Below are 25,504 nucleotides of genomic sequence, written 5' to 3' on the forward strand. Positions count from 1 at the left end.
ATACTTTTGACCAGAGCCCATAGATCCCTAGATAACATCTAGCAGTACTCTGATAAGATCTGGTTTCCTCTGAGTAGCTGGAGGACTGAAGTGTCAGAGCAGAGCTAGCAGAGGTGGTAAAATACCACAGATAAAAATATGAAGCTGATGATGAAAAACAAGTGCTATTTTAAAGTTTGTGGTTTGAAGATTCTGCATCTTATGAGGGTTGCAAAGATATGATGTTCTTTCCAATTTAAAAGTTTTCTTCAACTACATTTAAAATGGTTAGGGTTACTTATGTATTTCTCAGGTTACTAAACTAAAGGTAAATAATCGCCTCCTTATAACGCACATTGATGAAGAACATTTTAAAAACAGAAATCACTCTGTAAGATTATAATGAGGTTTATGTAACATTTTGCTCTAAGTCTAAATCTGTGTCTGTAAAGGGCAAGGGCAAAATTGTGGTGTAGATATTGGGGAGGAAGAACAGTAGACGGGGGGTCCTCACCCTGAATTGTTTTGGGAACATTTAAAAAAAAAATGCATTTCCTGCTATTCTAAACAGTTTGACATGTCTTACTGTTATATGCCTCTCTTGAGGGGTATTTTGAGAAGTACTGTATATGGAGGGGTAATTTGAAAACAGTATCAATGGAAGGATAAGTGGAAGGATAAGTGGAAGGATAAGTGGAAGGATAAGTGGAAGGATAAGTGGAAGGATAAGTGGAAGGATAAGTGGAAGGATAAGTGGAAGGATAAGTGGAAGGATAACTGGAATGCCCCCAACCCCCCAGATTTTTATTTTAGAAAAACATTTCAACACATTTGTACATTGGCAGAAAAATTTGTACATTGAGAGAAAAAATTCTACGCATTTTGTCATGAGTCTGAGAGAAAATGTGGCAGTTTTAAAGCACATTTTTTGCAATTCTAGACATTTTGTCATGGGGCAGAGTGAAACATTTGCTGTATTATAGCTCATCTCATGCTAATGTTCACATTTTGCCATGAAGCTGAGAGAAAACGTTTTTAAGTAACTATCCAGTGAAAATATCCCTTTTAAAACGTTATATTCTGGTTGCCCTTTCCTGTCGTCAAATGACCAAATCTCCCTCTGGTGTCCTCATGGGTGGAATGTTGATAATATTTTTCATAATTTCATAATTAATACACTTTTCTTTTTTTTAATGAAAATCCGGTATTTCTATGTCAAACAGTTTTGTTATATTTCAATCTTCTGTGATGTATATAAAGTGTAATATTGGGACGCAAACTCAAAATTGAACCGTGCCGGTTGAAGCATCTCTAGAAGTGGCTATATCTATAGATCTATAGATGTTAGAACCTAGCCACTACACCCTCATTTCACCTGGTAAGTTGATTGAGAACACATTTTCTTTTACACCAACCACCTGGGGAAGACCACCACTCTGGTGTCTATAACCTCCACTCCCCCCTCCTCTCCTCTGGTGTCTATAACCTCCACTCCCCCCTCCTCTCCTCTGGTGTCTATAACCTCCACTCCCCCCTCCTCTCCTCTGGTGTCTATAACCTCCACTCCCCCCTCCTCTCCTCTGGTGTCTATAACCTACACTCCCCCCTCCTCTCCTCTGGTGTCTATAACCTCCACTCCCCCCTCCTCTCCTCTGGTGTCTATAACCTACACTCCCCCCTCCTCTCCTCTGGTGTCTATAACCTCCACTCCCCCCTCCTCTCCTCTGGTGTCTATAACCTACACTCCCCCCTCCTCTCCTCTGAAGTCTATAACCTACACTCCCCCCTCCTCTCCTCTGGTGTCTATAACCTCCACTCCCCCCTCCTCTCCTCTGGTGTCTATAACCTACACTCCCCCCTCCTCTCCTCTGGTGTCTATAACCTACACTCCCCCCTCCTCTCCTCTGGTGTCTATAACCTCCACTCCCCCCTCCTCTCCTCTGGTGTCTATAACCTCCACTCCCCCCTCCTCTCCTCTGGTGTCTATAATCTCCACTCCCCCCTCCTCTCCTCTGGTGTCTATAACCTCCACTCCCCCCTCCTCTCCTCTGGTGTCTATAACCTCCACTCCCCCCTCCTCTCCTCTGGTGTCTATAACCTACACTCCCCCCTCCTCTCCTCTGGTGTCTATAACCTCCACTCCCCCCTCCTCTCCTCTGGTGTCTATAACCTACACTCCCCCCTCCTCTCCTCTGGTGTCTATAACCTCCACTCCCCCTCCTCTCCTCTGGTGTCTATAACCTCCACTCCCCCCTCCTCTCCTCTGGTGTCTATAACCTCCACTCCCCCCTCCTCTCCTCTGGTGTCTATAACCTCCACTCCCCCCTCCTCTCCTCTGGTGTCTATAACCTACACTCCCCCCTCCTCTCCTCTGGTGTCTATAACCTCCACTCCCCCCTCCTCTCCTCTGGTGTCTATAACCTCCACTCCCCCCTCCTCTCCTCTGGTGTCTATAACCTCCACTCCCCCCTCCTCTCCTCTGGTGTCTATAACCTACACTCCCCCCTCCTCTCCTCTGGTGTCTATAACCTCCACTCCCCCCTCCTGTCCCATCAGGTCAGCTCCTCTCTGAGTAGTATGGATGAGCTCTTCTAAATAACCTCCACTCCCCCCTCCTCTCCCATCAGGTCAGCTCCTCTCTGAGTAGTATGGATGAGCTCTTCTAAATAACCTCCACTCCCCCCTCCTCTCCCATCAGGTCAGCTCCTCTCTGAGTAGTATGGATGAGCTCTTCTAAATAACCTCCACTCCCCCCTCCTCTCCCATCAGGTCAGCTCCTCTCTGAGTAGTATGGAAGAGCTCTTCTAAATAACCTACACTCCCCCCTCCTCTCCCATCAGGTCAGCTCCTCTCTGAGTAGTATGGAAGAGCTCTTCTAAATAACCTCCACTCCCCCCTCCTCTCCCATCAGGTCAGCTCCTCTCTGAGTAGTATGGATGAGCTCTTCTAAATAACCTCCACTCCCCCCTCCTCTCCCATCAGGTCAGCTCCTCTCTGAGTAGTATGGATGAGCTCTTCTAAATAACCTCCACTCCCCCCTCCTCTCCCATCAGGTCAGCTCCTCTCTGAGTAGTATGGATGAGCTCTTCTAAATAACCTCCACTCCCCCCTCCTCTCCCATCAGGTCAGCTCCTCTCTGAGTAGTATGGATGAGCTCTTCTAAATAACCTCCACTCCCCCCTCCTCTCCCATCAGGTCAGCTCCTCTCTGAGTAGTATGGAAGTGGTTCTGCAGCAGCATCTAAAAGACCTGAATGAGATGTTGTTAATAACCTCTCTCTCTCTCTCTCTCTCCTTTTTTCTCCCTTCTCCCTCTCTCTCCCCTTCTCCATATCTCTCCCTCTCTCTCCCCTTCTCCATATCTCTCCCTCTCGCTCCCCTTCTCCATCTCTCTCTCTTTCTCCCATTTTCCATCTCTCCCCTTCTCCATATCTCTCCCTCTCTTCCCTTCTCCATCTCTCTCTCTTTCTCCCATTTTCCCTCTCTCCCCTTCTCCATATCTCTCTCTCCCCCTTTCTCTCCCCTTCTCCATATCTCTCTCTCTCTCCCCTTCTCCATCTCTCTCTCTCTCTCTCTCTCTCTCTCTCTCTCTCTCTCTCTCTCTCTCTCTCTCTCTCTCTCTCTCTCTCTCTCTCTCTCTCTCTCTCTCTCTCTCTCTATCTCTCTATCTCTCTCTCCCCCTTTCTCTCCCTTCTCCATATCTCTCTCTCTCCCTCCCCTTCTCTATCTCATCTCTCTCCCTTTCTCTCCCTTCTCCATCTCTCTCTCTCTCCCCCTTCTCTATCTCACCTCTCTCTCTCCCTCTCTCCCTCTCTTCCCTTCTCCATCTCTCTCTCTCCCTTTCTCTCCCTTCTCCATCTCTCTCTCTCTCCCCCTTCTCTATCTCATCTCTCTCTCTCCCTCTCTCCCTCTCTTCCCTTCTCCATCTCTCTCTCTCCCTTTCTCTCCCTTCTCCATATCTCTCTCGACCCCTTCTCTATCTCATCTCTCTCTCTCTCCCTCCACCTTCTCTATCTCATCTCTCTCTCTCAGGTCTCCAGTTCTCTGGGCAGTATGGAGGTGGGTCTGAAGCAGCACCTGGATCGTCTGGATGAGATCTTTGCTACGCGGGGAGACTATGTCCAGGCCTTGAGGTTCATGGATCTGATGGCTGACAACATCATCAGACAGCTGACCGCCATGCCGGACCTCAGCAAGGCCAAGGTGGACCTGTCGGCCATCGCTGATCAGACAGATTACGTAGAGTACTACAGGTGAGAAGAGGAGACAGGCAGATAGACAGGGAGACAGGTATGCAGACAGGCAGATAGACAGGGAGACAGATATGCAGACAGGCAGGCAGACAGTGCTGCTGTCACTGACCTATGTCTATTATAATTGACGTCCTCATCGTGACTACCAGCCAGTCTATGTGTCTTCTCTCACTGTAGTCAAGGCTCTAGACTGGGCCTGTTACTCCGGCCTGACTGACTGGTGTAATCTGACACCTACAGTGGGGAGAACAAGTATTTGATACACTGCCGATTTTGCAGGTTTTCCTACTTACAAAGCATGTAGAGGTCTGTAATTTTTATCATAGGTACACTTCAACTATGAGAGACGGAATCTAAAACAAAAATCCAGAAAATCACATTGTATGATTTTTAAGTAATTAATTTGCATTTTATTGCATGACATAAGTATTTGATACATCAGAAAAGCAGAACTTAATATTTGGTACAGAAACCTTTGTTTGCAATTACAGAGATCATACGTTTCCTGTAGTTCTTGACTAGGTTTGCACACACTGCAGCAGGGATTTTGGCCCACTCCTCCCTACAGATCTTCTCCAGATCCTTCAGGTTTCGGGGCTGTCGCTGGGCAATACGGACTTTCAGCTCCCTCCAAAGATTTTCTATTGGGTTCAGGTCTGGAGACTGGCTAGGCCACTCCAGGACCTTGAGATGCTTCTTACGGAGCCACTCCTTAGTTGCCATGGCTGTGTGCTTCGTGTCGTTGTCATGCTGGAAGACCCAGCCACGACCCATCTTCAATGCTCTTACTGAGGGAAGGAGGTTGTTGGCCAAGATCTCGCGATACATGGCCCCATCCATCCTCCCCTCAATACGGTGCAGTCGTCCTGTCCCCTTTGCAGAAAAGCATCCCCAAAGAATGATGTTTCCACCTCCATGCTTCACGGTTGGGATGGTGTTCTTGGGGTTGTACTCATACTTCTTCTTCCTCCAAACACGGCGAGTGGAGTTAGACCAAAAAGCTCTATTTTTGTCTCATCAGACCACATGACCTTCTCCCATTCCTCCTCTGGATCATCCAGATGGTCATTGGCAAACTTCAGACAGGCCTGGACATGCACTGGCTTAAGCAGGGGGACCTTGCGTGCGCTGCAGGATTTTAATCCATGACGGCGTAGTGTGTTACTAATGGTTTTCTTTGAGACTGTGGTCCCAGCTCTCTTCAGGTCATTGACCAGGTCCTGCCGTGTAGTTTTGGGCTGATCCCTCACCTTCCTCATGATCATTGATGCCCCACGAGGTGAGATCTTGCATGGAGCCCCAGACCGAGGGTGATTGACCGTCATCTTGAACTTCTTCCATTTTCTAATAATTGCGCCAACAGTTGTTTCCTTCTCACCAAGCTGCTTGCCTATTGTCCTGTAGCCCATCCCAGCCTTGTGCAGGTCTACAATTTTATCCCTGATGTCCTTACACAGCTCTCTGGTCTTGGCCATTGTGGAGAGGTTGGAATCTGTTTGATTGTGTGTGGACAGGTGTCTTTTATACAGGTAACGAGTTCAAACAGGTGCAGTTAATACAGGTAATGAGTGGAGAACAGGAGGGCTTCTTAAAGAAAAACGAACAGGTCTGTGAGAGCCGGAATTCTTACTGGTTGGTAGGTGATCAAATACTTATGTCATGCAATAAAATGCAAATTAATTACTTAAAAATCATACAATGTGATTTTCTGGATTTTTGTTTTAGATTCCGTCTCTCACAGTTGAAGTGTACCTATGATATAAATTACAGACCTCTACATGCTTTGTAAGTAGAAAAACCTGCAAAATCGGCAGTGTATCAAATACTTGTTCTCCCCACTGTATATATATTGGTTTTCCAAGGCTGGTGAGTCAGTGTGTTATGAAGTGACTGCTAGAGGGGGTACTGTGCCAGTGGAGGATGCAGTATGATGAAGAGGTGTTGTTTCACTGAGGGCAGAGGGGGATGGAAGGCTCTCTCTCTCTCTCTCTCTCCCTCTCTCCTTTACTTCCTTTCATTAGAACACATTTGTCTGCATTTATACAGACATTTATCTAGACAAATGTAATAGCATAGCGATCGCTTAGTGCTACTCCTCACCCACCCAGTCTCTTCTCTATAAAGATATGTTTTGGTCAATTTACTACAGGCTATCGTGGTGTGGGGTTACCAAACAGATAAGTGGTTTGGGGCCCATTCCAAGCCATTTCAATCCAATACATTCCATTCCAAATGGCCGTTTCAAGACTCTCACACTATGGATTCTTCCCTAGTTCGCCAAGTATGATGTCACTATTGCACTAGAGGTGACCGTAGGTTTGCACTTTGACCTCAATATCCCTCTTATTCAAAGCTAGAAGCGTCATGATTTTTTCACAGGGGCCAGTGCAGTGGAAACGTGGCTTTATGTAGACTCCACACACACACACACACACACACACACACACACACACACACACACACACACACACACACACACACACACACACACACACACACACACACACACACACACACACACACACACACACACACACACACACATACTGCAAATACACATTTACATAGAAGAAAGAGAGAGCGAGACAGACAGAGAGAGAGAGAGACAGAGAGACAGACAGAGAGAGAGAGAGACAGAGAGATAATTCCTTGACACATTGGAAAGAATTAACAAAAAAACAGAGCAAACTAGAATGCTATTTGGCCCTAAACAGAGAATACAGAGTGACAGAACACCTGACCACTGACTGACCCAAACTTAAGGAAAACTGTGACTATGTACAGACTCAGTGAGCATAGCCTTGCTATTGAGAAAGGCAATAGCAGGCAGACTGTAGGCAGACCTGGCTCTCAAGAGAAGACAGGCTACGTGCACACTGCCCACAAAATGAGGTGGAAACTGAGCTGCACTTCCTGACCTCCTGCCAAATGTATGACCATATTAGAGACACATATTTCCCTCAGATTACACAGATCCACAAAGAATTAGAAAACAAACTCGATTTTGATAAACTCCCATATTTACTGGGTGAAATACCAGTGTGCCATCACAAGATTTGTGACCCATTGTCGCAAGAAAAGGGCAACCAGTGAAGAACAAACACCCTTGTAAATACAACCCATATTTATGTTTATTTATTTTCCCTTTTGTACTTTAACTATTTGCACATCGTTACAACACTGTATATAGACATACAATGACATGTGTAATGTCTTTATTCTTTTGGAACTTCTGTGAGTGTAATGTTTACTGTTCATTTTTATTGTTTATTTCACTTTTGTATATTATCTACTTGCTTTGGCAACATTAACATATGTTTCCCATGCCAATAAAACCCCTTGAATTAAATTTTGAGGGAGAGAGAAACAGAGAAACAGAGAGAGGTAGAGAGAGGTAGAGAGAGAAACAGAGGTTAGTTCCTGTAGAAGACACTGTAGGACATGTATTATCTATGTCCATGGATTTGTCCTGTTCAATTATTAACTTAACATACTGGAAATGACCTGCTGCAGATGAGATCTAACTAAGAGGCTACACACACACACACACACACACACACACACACACACACACACACACACACACACACACACACACACACACACACACACACACACACACACACACACACACACACACACACACACACACACACACACACACACACACACACACACTCACACACAAACACACAGACCTGCTACTGCTGATCCTAGATCTGTAACACTGTGCCCTCTCTGTTCTCTAGGTGGCTGACCTACCTGTTACTGCTGATCCTAGATCTGGTTATATGCCTGGTGGCCTGTCTGGGGGTGGCAAAGCAGTCCCGGTGGCTACTCACCATGTAAGTAACTGGTACCCACTCTGATCTGTGTCAGTAACTGGTACCCACTCTGCTCTGTGTCAGTAACTGGTAGCCACTCTGCTCTGTGTCAGTAATTGGTACCCACTCTGCTCTGTGTCAGTAACTGGTACCCACTCTGCTCTGTGTCAGTAACTGGTACCCACTCTGCTCTGTGTCAGTAACTGGTACCCACTCTGCTCTGTGTCAGTAACTGGTACCCACTCTGCTCTGTGTCAGTAACTGGTACCCACTCTGCTCTGTGTCAGTAACTGGTACCCACTCTGCTCTGTGTCAGTAACTGGTACCCACTCTGCTCTGTGTCAGTAACTGGTACCCACTCTGCTCTGTGTCAGTAACTGGTACCCACTCTGCTCTGTGTCAGTAACTGGTACCCACTCTGCTCTGTGTCAGTAACTGGTAGCCACTCTGCTCTGTGTCAGTAACTGGTAGCCACTCTGCTCTGTGTCAGTAACTGGTACCCACTCTGCTCTGTGTCAGTAACTGGTACCCACTCTGCTCTGTGTCAGTAACTGGTACCCACTCTGCTCTGTGTCAGTAACTGGTAGCCACTGTGCTCTGTGTCAGTAACTGGTACCCACTCTGCTCTGTGCCAGTAACTGGTACCCACTCTGCTCTGTGTCAGTAACTGGTACCCACTCTGCTCTGTGTCAGTAACTGGTACCCACTCTGCTCTGTGTCAGTAACTGGTACCCACTCTGCTCTGTGCCAGTAACTGGTACCCACTCTGCTCTGTGTCAGTAACTGGTACCCACTCTGCTCTGTGTCAGTAACTGGTACCCACTCTGCTCTGTGTCAGTAACTGGTACCCACTCTGCTCTGTGTCAGTAACTGGTAGCCACTCTGCTCTGTGTCAGTAACTGGTAGCCACTCTGCTCTGTGTCAGTAACTGGTACCCACTCTGCTCTGTGTCAGTAACTGGTACCCACTCTGCTCTGTGTCAGTAACTGGTACCAACTCTGCTCTGTGTCAGTAACTGGTAGCCACTCTGCTCTGTGTCAGTAACTGGTACCCACTCTGCTCTGTGCCAGTAACTGGTACCCACTCTGCTCTGTGTCAGTAACTGGTACCCACTCTGCTCTGTGTCAGTAACTGGTACCCACTCTGCTCTGTGTCAGTAACTGGTACCCACTCTGCTCTGTGCCAGTAACTGGTACCCACTCTGCTCTGTGTCAGTAACTGGTACCCACTCTGCTCTGTGTCAGTAACTGGTACCCACTCTGCTCTGTGTCAGTAACTGGTACCCACTCTGCTCTATGTCAGTAACTGGTACCCACTCTGCTCTGTGTCAGTAACTGGTACCCACTCTGCTCTGTGTCAGTAACTGGTACCCACTCTGATCTGTGTAAGTAACTGGTACCCACTCTGTTCTGTGTCAGTAACTGGTACCCACTCTGCTCTGTGTCAGTAACTGGTACCCACTCTGCTCTGTGTCAGTAACTGGTACCCACTCTGCTCTGTGTCAGTAACTGGTACCCACTCTGCTCTGTGTCAGTAACTGGTACCCACTCTGCTCTGTGTCAGTAACTGGTACCCACTCTGCTCTGTGTCAGTAACTGGTACCCACTCTGCTCTGTGTCAGTAACTGGTACCCACTCTGCTCTGTGTCAGTAACTGGTACCCACTCTGCTCTGTGTCAGTAACTGGTACCCACTCTGCTCTGTGTCAGTAACTGGTAGCCACTCTGCTCTGTGTCAGTAACTGGTACCCACTCTGCTCTGTGTCAGTAACTGGTACCCACTCTGCTCTGTGTCAGTAACTGGTACCCACTCTGCTCTGTGTCAGTAACTGGTACCCACTCTGGTCTGTGTCAGTAACTGGTAGCCACTGTGCTCTGTGTCAGTAACTGGTACCCACTCTGCTCTGTGCCAGTAACTGATACCCACTCTGCTCTGTGTCAGTAACTGGTACCCACTCTGCTCTGTGTCAGTAACTGGTACCCACTCTGCTCTGTGTCAGTAACTGGTACCCACTCTGCTCTGTGCCAGTAACTGGTACCCACTCTGCTCTGTGTCAGTAACTGGTACCCACTCTGCTCTGTGTCAGTAACTGGTACCCACTCTGCTCTGTGTCAGTAACTGGTACCCACTCTGCTCTGTGTCAGTAACTGGTAGCCACTCTGCTCTGTGTCAGTAACTGGTAGCCACTCTGCTCTGTGTCAGTAACTGGTACCCACTCTGCTCTGTGTCAGTAACTGGTACCCACTCTGCTCTGTGTCAGTAACTGGTACCCACTCTGCTCTGTGTCAGTAACTGGTAGCCACTCTGCTCTGTGTCAGTAACTGGTACCCACTCTGCTCTGTGTAAGTAACTGGTACCCACTCTGCTCTGTGTAAGTAACTGGTACCCACTCTGCTCTGTGTAAGTAACTGGTACCCACTCTGTTATGTGTCAGTAACTGGTACCCACTCTGTTCTGTGTAAGTAACTGGTACCCACTCTGTTCTGTGTAAGTAACTGGTACCCACTCTGCTCTGTGTCAGTAACTGGTAGCCACTCTGCTCTATGTCAGTAACTGGTACCCACTCTGCTCTGTGCCAGTAACTGGTACCCACTCTGCTCTGTGTCAGTAACTGGTACCCACTCTGCTCTGTGTAAGTAACTGGTACCCACTCTGCTCTGTGTCAGTAACTGGTACCCACTCTGCTCTGTGTCAGTAACTGGTACCCACTCTGCTCTGTGCCAGTAACTGGTAGCCACTCTGCTCTGTGTCAGTAACTGGTACCCACTCTGCTCTGTGCCAGTAACTGGTACCCACTCTGCTCTGTGTCAGTAACTGGTACCCACTCTGCTCTGTGTCAGTAACTGGTACCCACTCTGCTCTGTGTCAGTAACTGGTACCCACTCTGTTCTGTGCCAGTAACTGGTACCCACTCTGCTCTGTGTCAGTAACTGGTACTGAGCTGAGGTGACTACCAACCACGTACAGTAACAGTTACTGTAGAGCTGAGACAACTACCAACAACATACAGTAACAGTTACTGTAGAGCTGAGACAACTACCAACAACATACAGTAACAGTTACTGTAGAGCTGAGACAACTACCAACAACATACAGTAAGTTACTGTAGAGCTGAGGTGACTACCAACCACATACAGTAACAGTTACTGTAGAGCTGAGGTGACTACCAACCACGTACAGTAACAGTTACTGTAGAGCTGAGGTGACTACCAACCACGTACAGTAACAGTTACTGTAGAGCTGAGACGACTACCAACCACATACAGTAAGTTACTGTAGAGCTGAGGTGACTACCAACCACATACAGTAACAGTTACTGTAGAGCTGAGGTGACTACCAACCACATACAGTAACAGTTACTGTAAAGCTGAGGTGACTACCAACCACATACAGTAACAGTTACTGTAGAGCTGAGACGACTACCAACCACGTACAGTAACAGTTACTGTAGAGCTGAGGTGACTACCAACCACATACAGTAACAGTTACTGTAGAGCTGAGGTGACTACCAACCACGTACAGTAACAGTTACTGTAGAGCTTAGGTGACTACCAACCACATACAGTAAGTTACTGTAGAGCTGAGACGACTACCAACCACATACAGTAACAGTTACTGTTGAGCTGAGACGAATACCAACCACATACAGTAACAGTTACTGTAGAGCTGAGGTGACTACCAACCACGTACAGTAACAGTTACTGTAGAGCTGAGGGGACTACCAACCACATACAGTAAGTTACTGTAGAGCTGAGGTGACTACCAACCACATACAGTAACAGTTACTGTAGAGCTGAGGTGACTACCAACCACATACAGTAACAGTTACTGTAGAGCTGAGGTGACTACCAACCACATACAGTAACAGTTACTGTAGAGCTGAGGTGACTACCAACCACGTACAGTAACAGTTACTGTAGAGCTGAGACGACTACCAACCACATACAGTAACAGTTACTGTAGAGCTGAGACGACTACCAACCAACCACGTACAGTAACAGTTACTGTAGAGCTGAGACGACTACCAACCACATACAGTAAGTTACTGTAGAGCTGAGGTGACTACCAACCACATACAGTAACAGTTACTGTAGAGCTGAGGTGACTACCAACCACATACAGTAACAGTTACTGTAGAGCTGAGACGACTACCAACCACATACAGTAACAGTTACTGTAGAGCTGAGACGACTACCAACCACGTACAGTAACAGTTACTGTAGAGCTGAGGTGACTACCAACCACATACAGTAACAGTTACTGTAGAGCTGAGGTGACTACCAACCACATACAGTAAGTTACTGTAGAGCTGAAATGACTACCAACCACGTACAGTAACAGTTACTGTAGAGCTGAGACAACTACCAACCACGTACAGTAACAGTTACTGTAGAGCTGAGACGACTACCAACCACATACAGTAACAGTTACTGTAGAGCTGAGACGACTACCAACCACATACAGTAACAGTTACTGTAGAGCTGAGACGACTACCAACCACGTACAGTAACAGTTACTGTAGAGCTGAGACGACTACCAACCACGTACAGTAACAGTTACTGTAGAGCTGAGACGACTACCAACCACATACAGTAACAGTTACTGTAGAGCTGAGGTGACTACCAACCACATACAGTAAGTTACTGTAGAGCTGAGACGACTACCAACCACGTTCAGTAACAGTTACTGTAGAGCTGAGGTGACTACCAACCACATACAGTAACAGTTACTGTAGAGCTGAGGTGACTACCAACCACATACAGTAAGTTACTGTAGAGCTGAAATGACTACCAACCACGTACAGTAACAGTTACTGTAGAGCTGAGACAACTACCAACCACGTACAGTAACAGTTACTGTAGAGCTGAGACGACTACCAACCACATACAGTAACAGTTACTGTAGAGCTGAGACGACTACCAACCACATACAGTAACAGTTACTGTAGAGCTGAGACGACTACCAACCACGTACAGTAACAGTTACTGTAGAGCTGAGACGACTACCAACCACGTACAGTAACAGTTACTGTAGAGCTGAGACGACTACCAACCACATACAGTAACAGTTACTGTAGAGCTGAGGTGACTACCAACCACATACAGTAAGTTACTGTAGAGCTGAGACGACTACCAACCACGTTCAGTAACAGTTACTGTAGAGCTGAGGTGACTACCAACCACATACAGTAACAGTTACTGCAGAGCTGAGACGACTACCAACCACATACAGTAACAGTTATTGTAGAGCTGAGACGACTACCAACCACATACAGTGACAGTTACTGTAGAGCTGAGACGACTACCAACCACGTACAGTAACAGTTACTGTAGAGCTGAGACGACTACCAACAACATACAGTAACAGTTATTGTAGAGCTGAGACGACTACCAACCACATACAGTGACAGTTACTGTAGAGCTGAGACGACTACCAACCACGTACAGTAACAGTTACTGTAGAGCTGAGACGACTACCAACCACGTACAGTAACAGTTACTGTAGAGCTGAGACAACTACCAACCACATACAGTAACAGTTATTGTAGAGCTGAGACGACTACCAACCACATACAGTGACAGTTACTGTAGAGCTGAGACGACTACCAACCACGTACAGTAACAGTTACTGTAGAGCTGAGACGACTACCAACCACGTACAGTAACAGTTACTGTAGAGCTGAGACAACTACCAACCACATACAGTAACAGTTACTGTAGAGCTGAGGTGACTACCAACCACATACAGTAACAGTTACTGTAGAGCTGAGGTGACTACCAACCACATACAGTAAGTTACTGTAGAGCTGAAATGACTACCAACCACGTACAATAACAGTTACTGTAGAGCTGAGGTGACTACCAACCACATACAGTAACAGTTACTGTAGAGCTGAGACGACTACCAACCACATACAGTAACAGTTACTGTAGAGCTGAGGTGACTACCAACCACATACAGTAAGTTACTGTAGAGCTGAGACGACTACCAACCACATACAGTAACAGTTACTGTAGAGCTGAGACGACTACCAACCACATACAGTAACAGTTACTGTAGAGCTGAGACGACTACCAACCACATACAGTAACCGTTACTGTAGAGCTGAGGTGACTACCAACCACGTACAGTAACAGTTACTGTAGAGCTGAGACGACTACCAACCACGTACAGTAACAGTTACTGTAGAGCTGAGGTGACTACCAACCACATACAGTAACATTTACTGTAGAGCTGAGGTGACTACCAACCACGTACAGTAACAGTTACTGTAGAGCTGAGACGACTACCAACCACGTACAGTAACAGTTACTGTAGAGCTGAGGTGACTACCAACCACATACAGTAACATTTACTGTAGAGCTGAGACGACTACCAACCACATACAGTAACAGTTACTGTAGAGCTGAGACGACTACCAACCACATACAGTAACAGTTACTGTAGAGCTGAGACGACTACCAACCACATACAGTAAGTTACTGTAGAGCTGAGACAACTACCAACCACATACAGTAACAGTTACTGTAGAGCTGAGACGACTACCAACAACATACAGTAAGTTACTGTAGAGCTGAGACGACTACCAACCACGTACAGTAACAGTTACTGTAGAGCTGAGACGACTACCAACCCCATACAGTAACAGTTACTGTAGAGCTGAGACGACTACCAACCACGTACAGTAACAGTTACTGTAGAGCTGAGACGACTACCAACCCCATACAGTAAGTTACTGTAGAGCTGAGACGACTACCAACCCCATACAGTAACAGTTACTGTAGAGCTGAGACGACTACCAACCACATACAGTAAGTTACTGTAGAGCTGAGATGACTACCAACAACATACAGTAAGTTACTGTAGAGCTGAGACGACTACCAACAACATACAGTAAGTTACTGTAGAGCTGAGACGACTACCAACAACATACAGTAAGTTACTGTAGAGCTGAGACGACTACCAACAACATACAGTAAGTTACTGTAGAGGTGGTTTCTTACCCCCTCTGGACAATGGACACAAAAGCCCAGTTATATAGACTTGACACAAAACTTGACAAGAAAACACCTCACTATTCAATATCTGTGTCCAGCAGTGGAGTTAAAACAAGTCAACAACATCCCAGTAATTCTCCTCATATCTCTTTCCCCTTTAATATGTATCTGTATCTGACTGTATCAGTGTTGTTGAACGATTCTGCTGAAGACTTCTTGTCTTCTCTCAGATGGTGTCCACTAATGTCTATCGACCGGCCTGCTCTCCAGTATGTGTACTACCATGCCCTTAATGCCCTTAGCTCATTACCGTGAGCTTTCAACCACTTTACTGCTGCTGTAAGACTACCAGAGAGATAGGAGCTGAAACCATCCCCAGAATTTTTACTACCATCTGGGAGCCCTTTTCTTTCTCACTCTATTTATCTTTCTCCTCCTGTCTTCTCTCTCTACCTCTCCCCCTCTCTCACTCTCTCTCTCTCCCCCTCTCTCACTCTCTCTCTCTCTCTCTCTCTCTCTCTCTCTCTCTCTCTCTCTCTCTCTCTCTCTCTCTCTCTCTCTCTCTCTCTCTCTCTCTCTCTCTCTCTCTCTCTCTCTCTCTCTCTCTCTCTCTCTCTCTCTCTCTGTTTCAGGATCATGGTGTTTGGGGTGATATCTCTGGTCCTGAGCTGGGGAACACTTGGAGCAGGCACTGCTACTGCTGTGGTGAGTGTCTGTTCTGTCCCGTCATCACCAAACATGCTCAAATTAAAAAACTGATTCAAGTGATCTCATTCTTATGTCTTTTGTGACGTCATGGTCAGGTTGTGTTCTGATTGCAAAATTATTGTTTTTTTGAAAGTCTTTCACTGGTTATATTCTGATTATCTGGCCAGATAACAACCAAACTATGACCTGTCCTACACATACACTATCTATACAAAAGTATGTGGACACCCTTTCAAATTAGTGTATTCAGGTAGTTCAGCCACACCCATTGCTGACAGGTGTATAAAATCGAGCATACATCCATACATACGCCATATACAAACATTGGCAGTATAATGGATTTAATGAAGAGCTCAGTGACTTTCAATGTGGCACCGTCATAGAATGATACCTTTCCTCCAAGTCAGTTCATTAAATGTCTGCCCTGCTAGCACTGCCCTGGTCAACTTGAAGTGCTGTTATTGTGAAGGCTAACGTCTAGGAGCAACAACGGCTCAGGCACAAAGTGGTAGGCCACACAAGCTGGAAGAACTTGACTGGCCTGCACAGAGCCTGACCTCAACCCCATTGAACACCTTTGGGATGAATTGGAACGCTGACTGCGAGCCAGGCCCAATCACCTAACATCAGCGCCCAGCCTCACTAATGCTCTTGTGTCTGAATGGAAGCAAGTCCCCACAGCAATGTTCCAGCAGTGGAAAGTCTCCCAGAAGAGTGGAAGATGTTATAGCAGCAAGGGGGGACCAACTCCATATTAATGTTCATGATTTTGGAATGAGATGTTTGACGAGCAGGTGTCCACATACTGGTCATGTAGTGTATGTGTGTCTACAGAATGTCTAGTCTTAGTGGGGTTAATTTGGCAGACTTTGTTAATAACAGGGCCATTCAGGATCCCTCTCCCCCCTCCCTCCATCCCAGAGAGGAGCCAGCATGGTGGGACTAGGATTATCCAGAGGCTGGGCAGCTGTGCTTCTGACGCAGGCTGGAGGGAGAGGGAGGAGAGAGGAGGAGGGATTGAGTGACATGAGGAAATCATGAGTCTTCATTTATTTGACCAGAAAAAACACTGCAACAATATCACAACAACAGTCAGAATTACAGTAATGCATGCAATGTTGACATCACTGACCAGTTGATCCACAACCAGCCAGCTACAGAAACCATTGTGTCTGTGTTATTATGACACGACCTCTGACCTAGAATAATGACACGACCTCTGACCTAGAATAATGACACGACCTTCTGACCTAGAATAATGACACGACCTCTGACCTAGAATAATGACACGACCTCTGACCTAGAATAATGACACGACCTCTGACCTAGAATAATGACACGACCTCTGACCTAGAATAATGACACGACCTTCTGACCTAGAATAATGACACGACCTCTGACCTAGAATAATGACACGACCTCTGACCTAGAATAATGACACGACCTCTGACCTAGAATAATGACACGACCTCTGACCTAGAATAATGACACGACCTTCTGACCTAGAATAATGACACGACCTCTGACCTAGAATAATGACACGACCTCTGACCTAGAATAATGACACGACCTCTGACCTAGAATAATGACACGACCTCTGACCTAGAATAATGACACGACCTCTGACCTAGAATAACATGATGCCACAGTAAGCATGCCACACTTCTCCAGCTGGTAATTGCAGAGTCAGTATCTGTTGGGGGTCAGGATATACAGTAGGCTGCGTCCCAACTGGCATCCTATTCCCTACATAGTCCCCTTGTTAGATAATAGGGTACCATTTGGGAGCCAGACACAGATACTGTGATGTGGTCTATGGAGATCAGGGTAGAGATCAATCCCTAGCAGTAAAACACAGATACTGTGATGTGGTCTATGGAGATTAGGATAGAGGTCAATCCCTAGCAGTAAAACACAGATACTGTGGTGTGGTCTATGGAGATTAGGGTAGAGGTCAATCCCTAGCAGTAAAACACAGATACTGTGGTGTGGTCTATGGAGATTAGGGTTGAGGTCAATCCCTAGCAGTAAAACACAGATACTGTGGTGTGGTCTATGGAGATTAGGGTTGAGGTCAATCCCTAGCAGTAAAACACAGATACTGTGGTGTGGTCTATGGAGATTAGGGTAGAGGTCAATCCCTAGTAGTAAAACACAGATACTGTGATGTGGTCTATGGAGATTAGGGTAGAGGTCAATCCCTAGCAGTAAAACACAGATACTGTGATGTGGTCTATGGAGATCAGGGTAGAGGTCAATCCCTAGTAGTAAAACACAGATACTGTGATGTGGTCTATGGATATTAGGGTAGAGGTCAATCCCTAGCAGTAAAACACAGATACTGTGATGTGGTCTATGGAGATCAGGGTAGAGGTCAATCCCTAGCAGTAAAACACAGATACTGTGATGTGGTCTATGGAGATTAGGGTAGAGGTCAATCCCTAGCAGTAAAACACAGATACTGTGATGTGGTCTATGGAGATTAGGGTAGAGGTCAATCCCTAGCAGTAAAACACAGATACTGTGATGTGGTCTATGGAGATTAGGGTAGAGGTCAATCCCTAGCAGTAAAACACAGATACTGTGATGTGGTCTATGGAGATTAGGGTAGAGGTCAATCCCTAGCAGTAAGACACAGATACTGTGATGCAGTAAAGTGGATTATCAAACCTTGTCACTGGAACATTATCAACTCCCTCGTTTTTTTCCCTGCGTTCCTCATTCTCCTCTTCCACACACACACACACACACACACACACACACACACACACACACACACACACACACACACACACACACACACACACACACACACACACACACACACACACACACACACACACACACACACACACACACACACACACACAGACTGTATGCCAGGGTTGGTTCTGCTACGTTCAGCACAGGTTAAAGAGGCGTGTAGACTGTTGTAACTAACAGCCCTCTTGTGTGATCTATAGTTGATTTACTTGGACAGGATGTTATTTTCTGTCACAGCCTCCATCGACTGTCTAATAAAACAAAACAGTCATTGAGATTCTGGGAAGGGATTTGAGGCTGAAGTGTTTATGACGGGTCCTCACTTTTCTTTGTTCTGTAAAATCACTGTCCATTTCGAATATAGTTGACTCCAACACTGCACAGTATAGTGTCCTGTTTCCCCTGCAGGGCACCAGTAACTTCTGACGGTATATTATCTTGTTTCCCCTTGAGGGCACCAGTGACTTCTGACTGTATAGTGTCCTGTTTCCCCTGCAGGGCACCAGTAACTTCTGACGGTATAGTGTCCTGTTTCCCCTGCAGGGCACCAGTAACTTCTGACTGTATAGTGTCCTGTTTCCCCAGCAGGGCACCAGTAACTTCTGACGGTATAGTGTCCTGTTTCCCCTGCAGGGCACCAGTAACTTCTGACTGTATAGTGTCCTGTTTCCCCAGCAGGGCACCAGTAACTTCTGCCTGTATAATGACCTGTTTCCCCTGCAGGGCACCAGTGACTTCTGACTGTATAGTGTCCCGTTTCCCCTGCAGGGCACCAGTGACTTCTGACTGTATAGTGTCCCGTTTCCCCTGCAGGGCACCAGTGATTTCTGACTGTATAGTGTCCTGTTTCCCCTGCAGGGCACCAGTAACTTCTGACGGTATAGTGTCCTGTTTCCCCTGCAGGGCACCAGTAACTTCTGACTGTATAGTGTCCTGTTTCCCCTGCAGGGCACCAGTGACTTCTGACTGTATAGTGTCCCGTTTCCCCTGCAGGGCACCAGTAACTTCTGACTGTATAGTGTCCCGTTTCCCCTGCAGGGCACCAGTAACTTCTGCCTGTATAATGACCTGTTTCCCCTGCAGGGCACCAGTGACTTCTGACTGTATAGTGTCCTGTTTCCCCTGCAGGGCACCAGTAACTTCTGACTATATAGTGTCCTGTTTCCCCTGCAGGGCACCAGTAACTTCTGACTATATAGTGTCCTGTTTCCCCTGCAGGGCACCAGTAACTTCTGACGGTATATTATCTTGTTTACCCTGCAGGGCACCAGTAACTTCTGACTGTATAGTGTCCTGTTTCCCCTGCAGGGCACCAGTAACTTCTGACTGTATAGTGTCCTGTTTCCCCTGCAGGGCACCAGTAACTTCTGAATGTATAGTGTCTTGTTTCCCCTGCAGGGCACCAGTAACTTCTGACTGTATAGTGTCCTGTTTCCCCTGCAGGGCACCAGTAACTTCTGACTGTATAGTGTCCTGTTTCCCCTGCAGGGCACCAGTAACTTCTGAATGTATAGTGTCCTGTTTCCCCAGCAGGGCACCAGTAACTTCTGACTGTATAGTGTCCTGTTTCCCCTGCAGGGCACCAGTAACTTCTGACGGTATATTATCTTGTTTCCCCTGCAGTGCACCAGTAACTTCTGCCTGTATAATGACCTGTTTCCCCTGCAGGGCACCAGTAACTTCTGACTGTATAGAGTCCTGTTTCCCGTTCAAGGCACCAGTAACTTCTGACGGTATATTATCTTGTTTCCTCTTCAGGACACCAGTGACTTCTGACAGTATATTATCTTGTTTCCTCTTCAGGGCACCAGTGACTTCTGACGGTATATTATCTTGTTTCCTCTTCAGGGCACCAGTGACTTCTGACAGTATATTATCTTGTTTCCCCTTCAGGACACCAGTGACTTCTGACGGTATATTATCTTGTTTCCCCTTCAGGGCATCAGTGACTTCTGACGGTATATTATCTTGTTTCCTCTTCAGGGCACCAGTGACTTCTGACGGTATATTATCTTGTTTCCTCTTCAGGGCACCAGTGACATCTGACGGTATATTATCTTGTTTTCCCTTCAGGGCACCAGTGACTTCTGACAGTATATTATCTTGTTTCCTCTTCAGGGCACCAGTAACTTCTGACGGTATATTATCTTGTTTTCCCTTCAGGGCACCAGTGACTTCTGTGTGTCTCCAGACAAGTTCATAGCAAACAGGACCAAGGAGTTCCTCAGTGCAGGTGAGGTACCTTCCTGTTCAAGTTCAAGTTTTACTAATAGCAGTGATTTATGCAAGTTATCTTCACAGTCCACACTGGTCAGATAGAATCACTGGCCAGATAGAACCACTGGGCAGATAGAACCACTGGGCAGATAGAACCACTGGGCAGATAGAACCACTGGGCAGATAGAACCACTGGGCAGATAGAGAACTGGGCAGATAGAACCACTGGGCAGATAGAATCACTGGGCAGATAGAACCACTGGGCAGATAGAACAACTGGGCAGATAGAACCACTGGGCAGATAGAATCACTGGGCAGATAGAATCACTGGTCAGATAGAATCACTGGTCAGATAGAATCACTGGTCAGATAGAATCACTGGTCAGATAGAATCACTGGCCAGATAGAGCCACTGGTCAGATAGAACCACTGGCCAGATAGAATCACTGTTTCAGAACAAATCCTACATGTTAAGATGTGTTTATGTTGTCTTTTCTTTCTAAAACGAATGAACATAATTAGTACAGTATGTGTTTGGGTTCATCTTCATTGGGATGAGCTTTGGTTGTTTGACTCTCTCTCTCTCTCTATCTTCTCCCGCTCTCTCTCTTGCGCTCTCCTCTCCCCCTCTCTCCCCATCTCCCCCCCCTTCCTCCCTCTCTCTCTCCTCTCTCTCTCCCTCTCTCCTCTCCTGCTCTCTCACTTGCGCTCTCCTCTCCCCCTCTCTCCCCCTGCCCCCCCTTCCTCCCTCTCTCTCTCCTCTCTCTCTCTCCCTCTCTCCTCTCCCGCTCTCTCTCATGCTCTCCAATCTCCCTCCCCCTCTCTCTCCCTGTCCCGTTCTCTTCCTGTCCCTCTCATTCTCTCATGGTCTCTCTCTCCCTCCCCCCTCTCTCTCTCTCTCCCTCTCTCTCTATCCCCCTCCCCCCTCTCTATGTCTCTCTCCCTGTCACTCCCTCTCTCGCCTCTCTCTCTCCACTTCCCTCCATCTCTCGCTCTCTTTGTCTCCCCCTCTCTCTCTCCCCCCCTTTCTCTCTCCCACCCTCTCTCTCCTCTCACACTCTCCCCCCTCTCGCTCTCTGCTCTCTCTCCCCTCTCTCTCCTCTCTCTCTCCTCCTAACAGAAGTGACACACTACTACCTGTATTGCAGTCAGAGTCTACCCAACCCTTTCCAACAGGTACTGAAATCACCTTCAAACACACACACACACACATTAATAATATTTTTCTTTTAAAAGTAGTTTACCTTCATTAGTTTGATTAGTTCAGAAGCAGATGTTAATGAACACGTTGTTGAGCTTCTGGGGATAAAAACAAGCAGCACTACTAATGTAATGACTTCAAGACCACAACAACAATACACTTTGATCCAAGTCCATGTTATCAGTGGGGTTTGGAGACAATTAGTGGGGTGTAGACATAGACCGTGTGTATAGTCTGCCTCCAGGACTACACAGTCCACACACACACGCACAGACACACACACACACACACACAGACACACACACACACACACAGACCAACTCCCCCCCTCCATCCACAAATCCCTTGTATTTATTTACCATGTCGGGGATATAACGTACTTAAAGGGCAGCATTAATGGTCCGTGTATTGAGGTAATATACAAGCAGTAGATACATCCTCAGGGCCAGTAAATACACACACACACACACACAGAACGCACACACACACACACACGCACACACAGAACGCACGCACACACACACGCACACACACAGAACGCACGCACACACACACGCACACACACAGAACGCACGCACACAGAACGCACGCACACACACAGAACGCATGCACACACACACACACACACACACAGCAGTATCCATTTAAAGCTTTGTGTTATGTCTTGTTAAGTAGACACAGATAATGTGCCCTCTTATGGCTGAGCCAATGGAAATATTGTCTGTTGTTTGTGCTAGGGATCAGAGAGGGGAGGGGGTTTTGGGGTGTGTGGGGTAATCTGGATAATCTGGGTCCCTCCATCTGATAAGAACATGTCCTCCATTAAGCGTCCATAATGACACACTTTATGACATATTTTCACTCATGTTTCTACACAGCTTTGACTCTACAATTATTTTTTTTGTGTGTGTGTGTGCATCAGTCTCTGACTATCTTCCAGAGGTCTCTGACCACCATGCAGATCCAGATACAAGGACTACTACAGTTCTCTGTACCTGTCTTCCCTACTGCTGAGGTGAGTGACTGGGACAGATACAAGGACTACTGCAGTTGTCTGTACCTGTCTTCCCTACTGCTGAGGTGAGTGACTGGGACAGATACAAGGACTACTGCAGTTGTCTGTACCTGTCGTCCCTACTGCTGAGGTGAGTGACTGGGACAGATACAAGGACTACTACAGTTGTCTGTACCTGTCGTCCCAACTGCTGAGGTGAGTGACTGGGACAGATACAAGGACTACTACAGTTCTCTGTACCTGTCTTCCCTACTGCTGAGGTGAGTGACTGGGACAGATACAAGGACTACTACAGTTGTCTGTACCTGTCTTCCCTACTGCTGAGGTGAGTGACTGGGACAGATACAAGGACTACTACAGTTCTCTGTACCTGTCTTCCCTACTGCTGAGGTGAGTGACTGGGACAGATACAAGGACTACTACAGTTCTCTGTACCTGTCTTCCCTACTGCTGAGGTGAGTGACTGGGACAGATACAAGGACTACTACAGTTCTCTGTACCTGTCTTCCCTACTGCTGAGGTGAGTGACTGGGACAGATACAAGGACTACTACAGTTCTCTGTACCTGTCTTCCCTACTGCTGAGGTGAGTGACTGGGACAGATACAAGGACTACTACAGTTCTCTGTACCTGTCTTCCCTACTGCTGAGGTGAGTGACTGGGACAGATACAAGGACTACTACAGTTCTCTGTACCTGTCTTCCCTACTGCTGAGGTGGGTGGATGGAGCAGCCGTCAACATAGAAATAGGATTATATTTATTATATTCACTACATATATCTCTATGGAGTTCAACATCTGGTGCTCATGGTGACAATGTTCTCTTCTCAACATGTACGGGCAGAGCGTTAAAACGCTGTTAAAGCCCTCATGGAGATGAATGGTCAAATCCTGCATGTCTGTTTAACATGTTAGGGTTAATTAGTGCTCTATGCCACTGTGTATAGAAGAGTGAAATGTTATCCTTAGACTAGTGGAGCTAGGAGGACACATGGAGTTACAGGAGGACACATAGTGTTACAGGAGGATACATAGTGTTACAGGAGGACACATGGAGTTACAGGAGGACACATAGTGTTACAGGAGGACACATAGTGTTACAGGAGGACACATAGTGTTACAGGAGGACACATAGTGTTACAGGAGGACACATAGTGTTACAGGAGGACACATAGTGTTGCAGGAGGACATATATTGTTACAGGAGGACACATAGTGTTACAGGAGGATACATAGTGTTACAGGAGGATACATAGTGTTACAGGAGAACACATAGAGTTACAGGAGGACACATAGTGTTACAGGAGGACACATAGAGTTACAGGAGGACACATAGTGTTACAGGAGGATACATAGTGTTACAGGAGAACACATAGAGTTACAGGAGGACACATAGTGTTACAGGAGGACACATAGAGTTACAGGAGGACACATAGTGTTACAGGAGGACACATAGTGTTACAGGAGGATACATAGTGTTACAGGAGGATACATAGTGTTACAGGAGGATACATAGTGTTACAGGGGGACACATAGAGTTACAGGAGGACACATAGTGTTACAGGAGGACACATAGTGTTACAGGAGGATACATAGTGTTACAGGAGGATACATAGTGTAACAGGAGGACACATAGTGTTACAGGAGGACACATAGTGTTACAGGAGGACACATAGTGTTACAGGAGGACACATAGTGTTACAGGAGGATGCATAGTGTTACAGGAGGACACATAGTGTTACAGGAGGATACATAGTGTTACAGGAAGACACATAGTGTTACAGGAGGACGCATAGTGTTACAGGAGGACACATAGTGTTACAGGAAGACACATAGTGTTACAGGGGGACACATAGTGTTACAGGAGGACCCATAGTGTTACAGGAGGACACATAGTGTTACAGGAGGACGCATAGTGTTACAGGAGGACACATAGTGTTACAGGAGGACACATAGTGTTACAGGAGGACGCATAGTGTTACAGGAGGACGCATAGTGTTACAGGAGGACGCATAGTGTTACAGGAGGACGCATAGTGTTACAGGAGGACGCATAGTGTTACAGGAGGATACATGGAGTTACAGGAGAACACATAGTGTTACAGGAGGACACATAGTGTAACAGGAGGACACATAGTGTTACAGGGGGACACATAGTGTTACAGGAGGACACATAGTGTTACAGGAAGACACATAGTGTTACAGGAGGACCCATAGTGTTACAGGAGGACCCATAGTGTTACAGGAGGACCCATAGTGTTACAGGAAGACACATAGTGTTACAGGAGGACCCATAGTGTTACAGGAGGACCCATAGTGTTACAGGAGGACACATAGTGTTACAGGAAGACACGTAGTGTTACAGGAAGACACATAGTGTTACAGGGGGACACATAGTGTTACAGGAGGACACATAGTGTAACAGGAGGACACATAGTGTTATAGGAGAACCCATAGTGTTACAGGAGGACACATAGTGTTACAGGAGGACACGTAGTGTTACAGGAGGATACATAGTGTTATAGGAGAACCCATAGTGTTACAGGAGGA

The 25,504-nt window shown here is 46.6% G+C and overlaps 1 protein-coding gene across 1 annotated transcript in view; it reads left to right on the top strand.

Moving 5' to 3' along the window:
• Positions 1-25,504, top strand: part of LOC139570896 (protein tweety homolog 2-like) — a 100,192-nt gene that overhangs the window by 60,133 nt on the left and 14,555 nt on the right. The window contains exons 4-9 of the mRNA XM_071393204.1: positions 4,011-4,231; positions 7,981-8,076; positions 15,685-15,757; positions 20,687-20,756; positions 21,861-21,916; positions 22,864-22,956. Coding sequence (XP_071249305.1) covers positions 4,011-4,231; positions 7,981-8,076; positions 15,685-15,757; positions 20,687-20,756; positions 21,861-21,916; positions 22,864-22,956 — 609 coding nt within the window. The remainder of the gene's footprint in view (positions 1-4,010; positions 4,232-7,980; positions 8,077-15,684; positions 15,758-20,686; positions 20,757-21,860; positions 21,917-22,863; positions 22,957-25,504) is intronic.

Source organism: Salvelinus alpinus, chromosome 1 (genome assembly GCF_045679555.1).
Source record: "Salvelinus alpinus chromosome 1, SLU_Salpinus.1, whole genome shotgun sequence".
Lineage (NCBI taxonomy): Eukaryota > Metazoa > Chordata > Actinopteri > Salmoniformes > Salmonidae > Salvelinus > Salvelinus alpinus.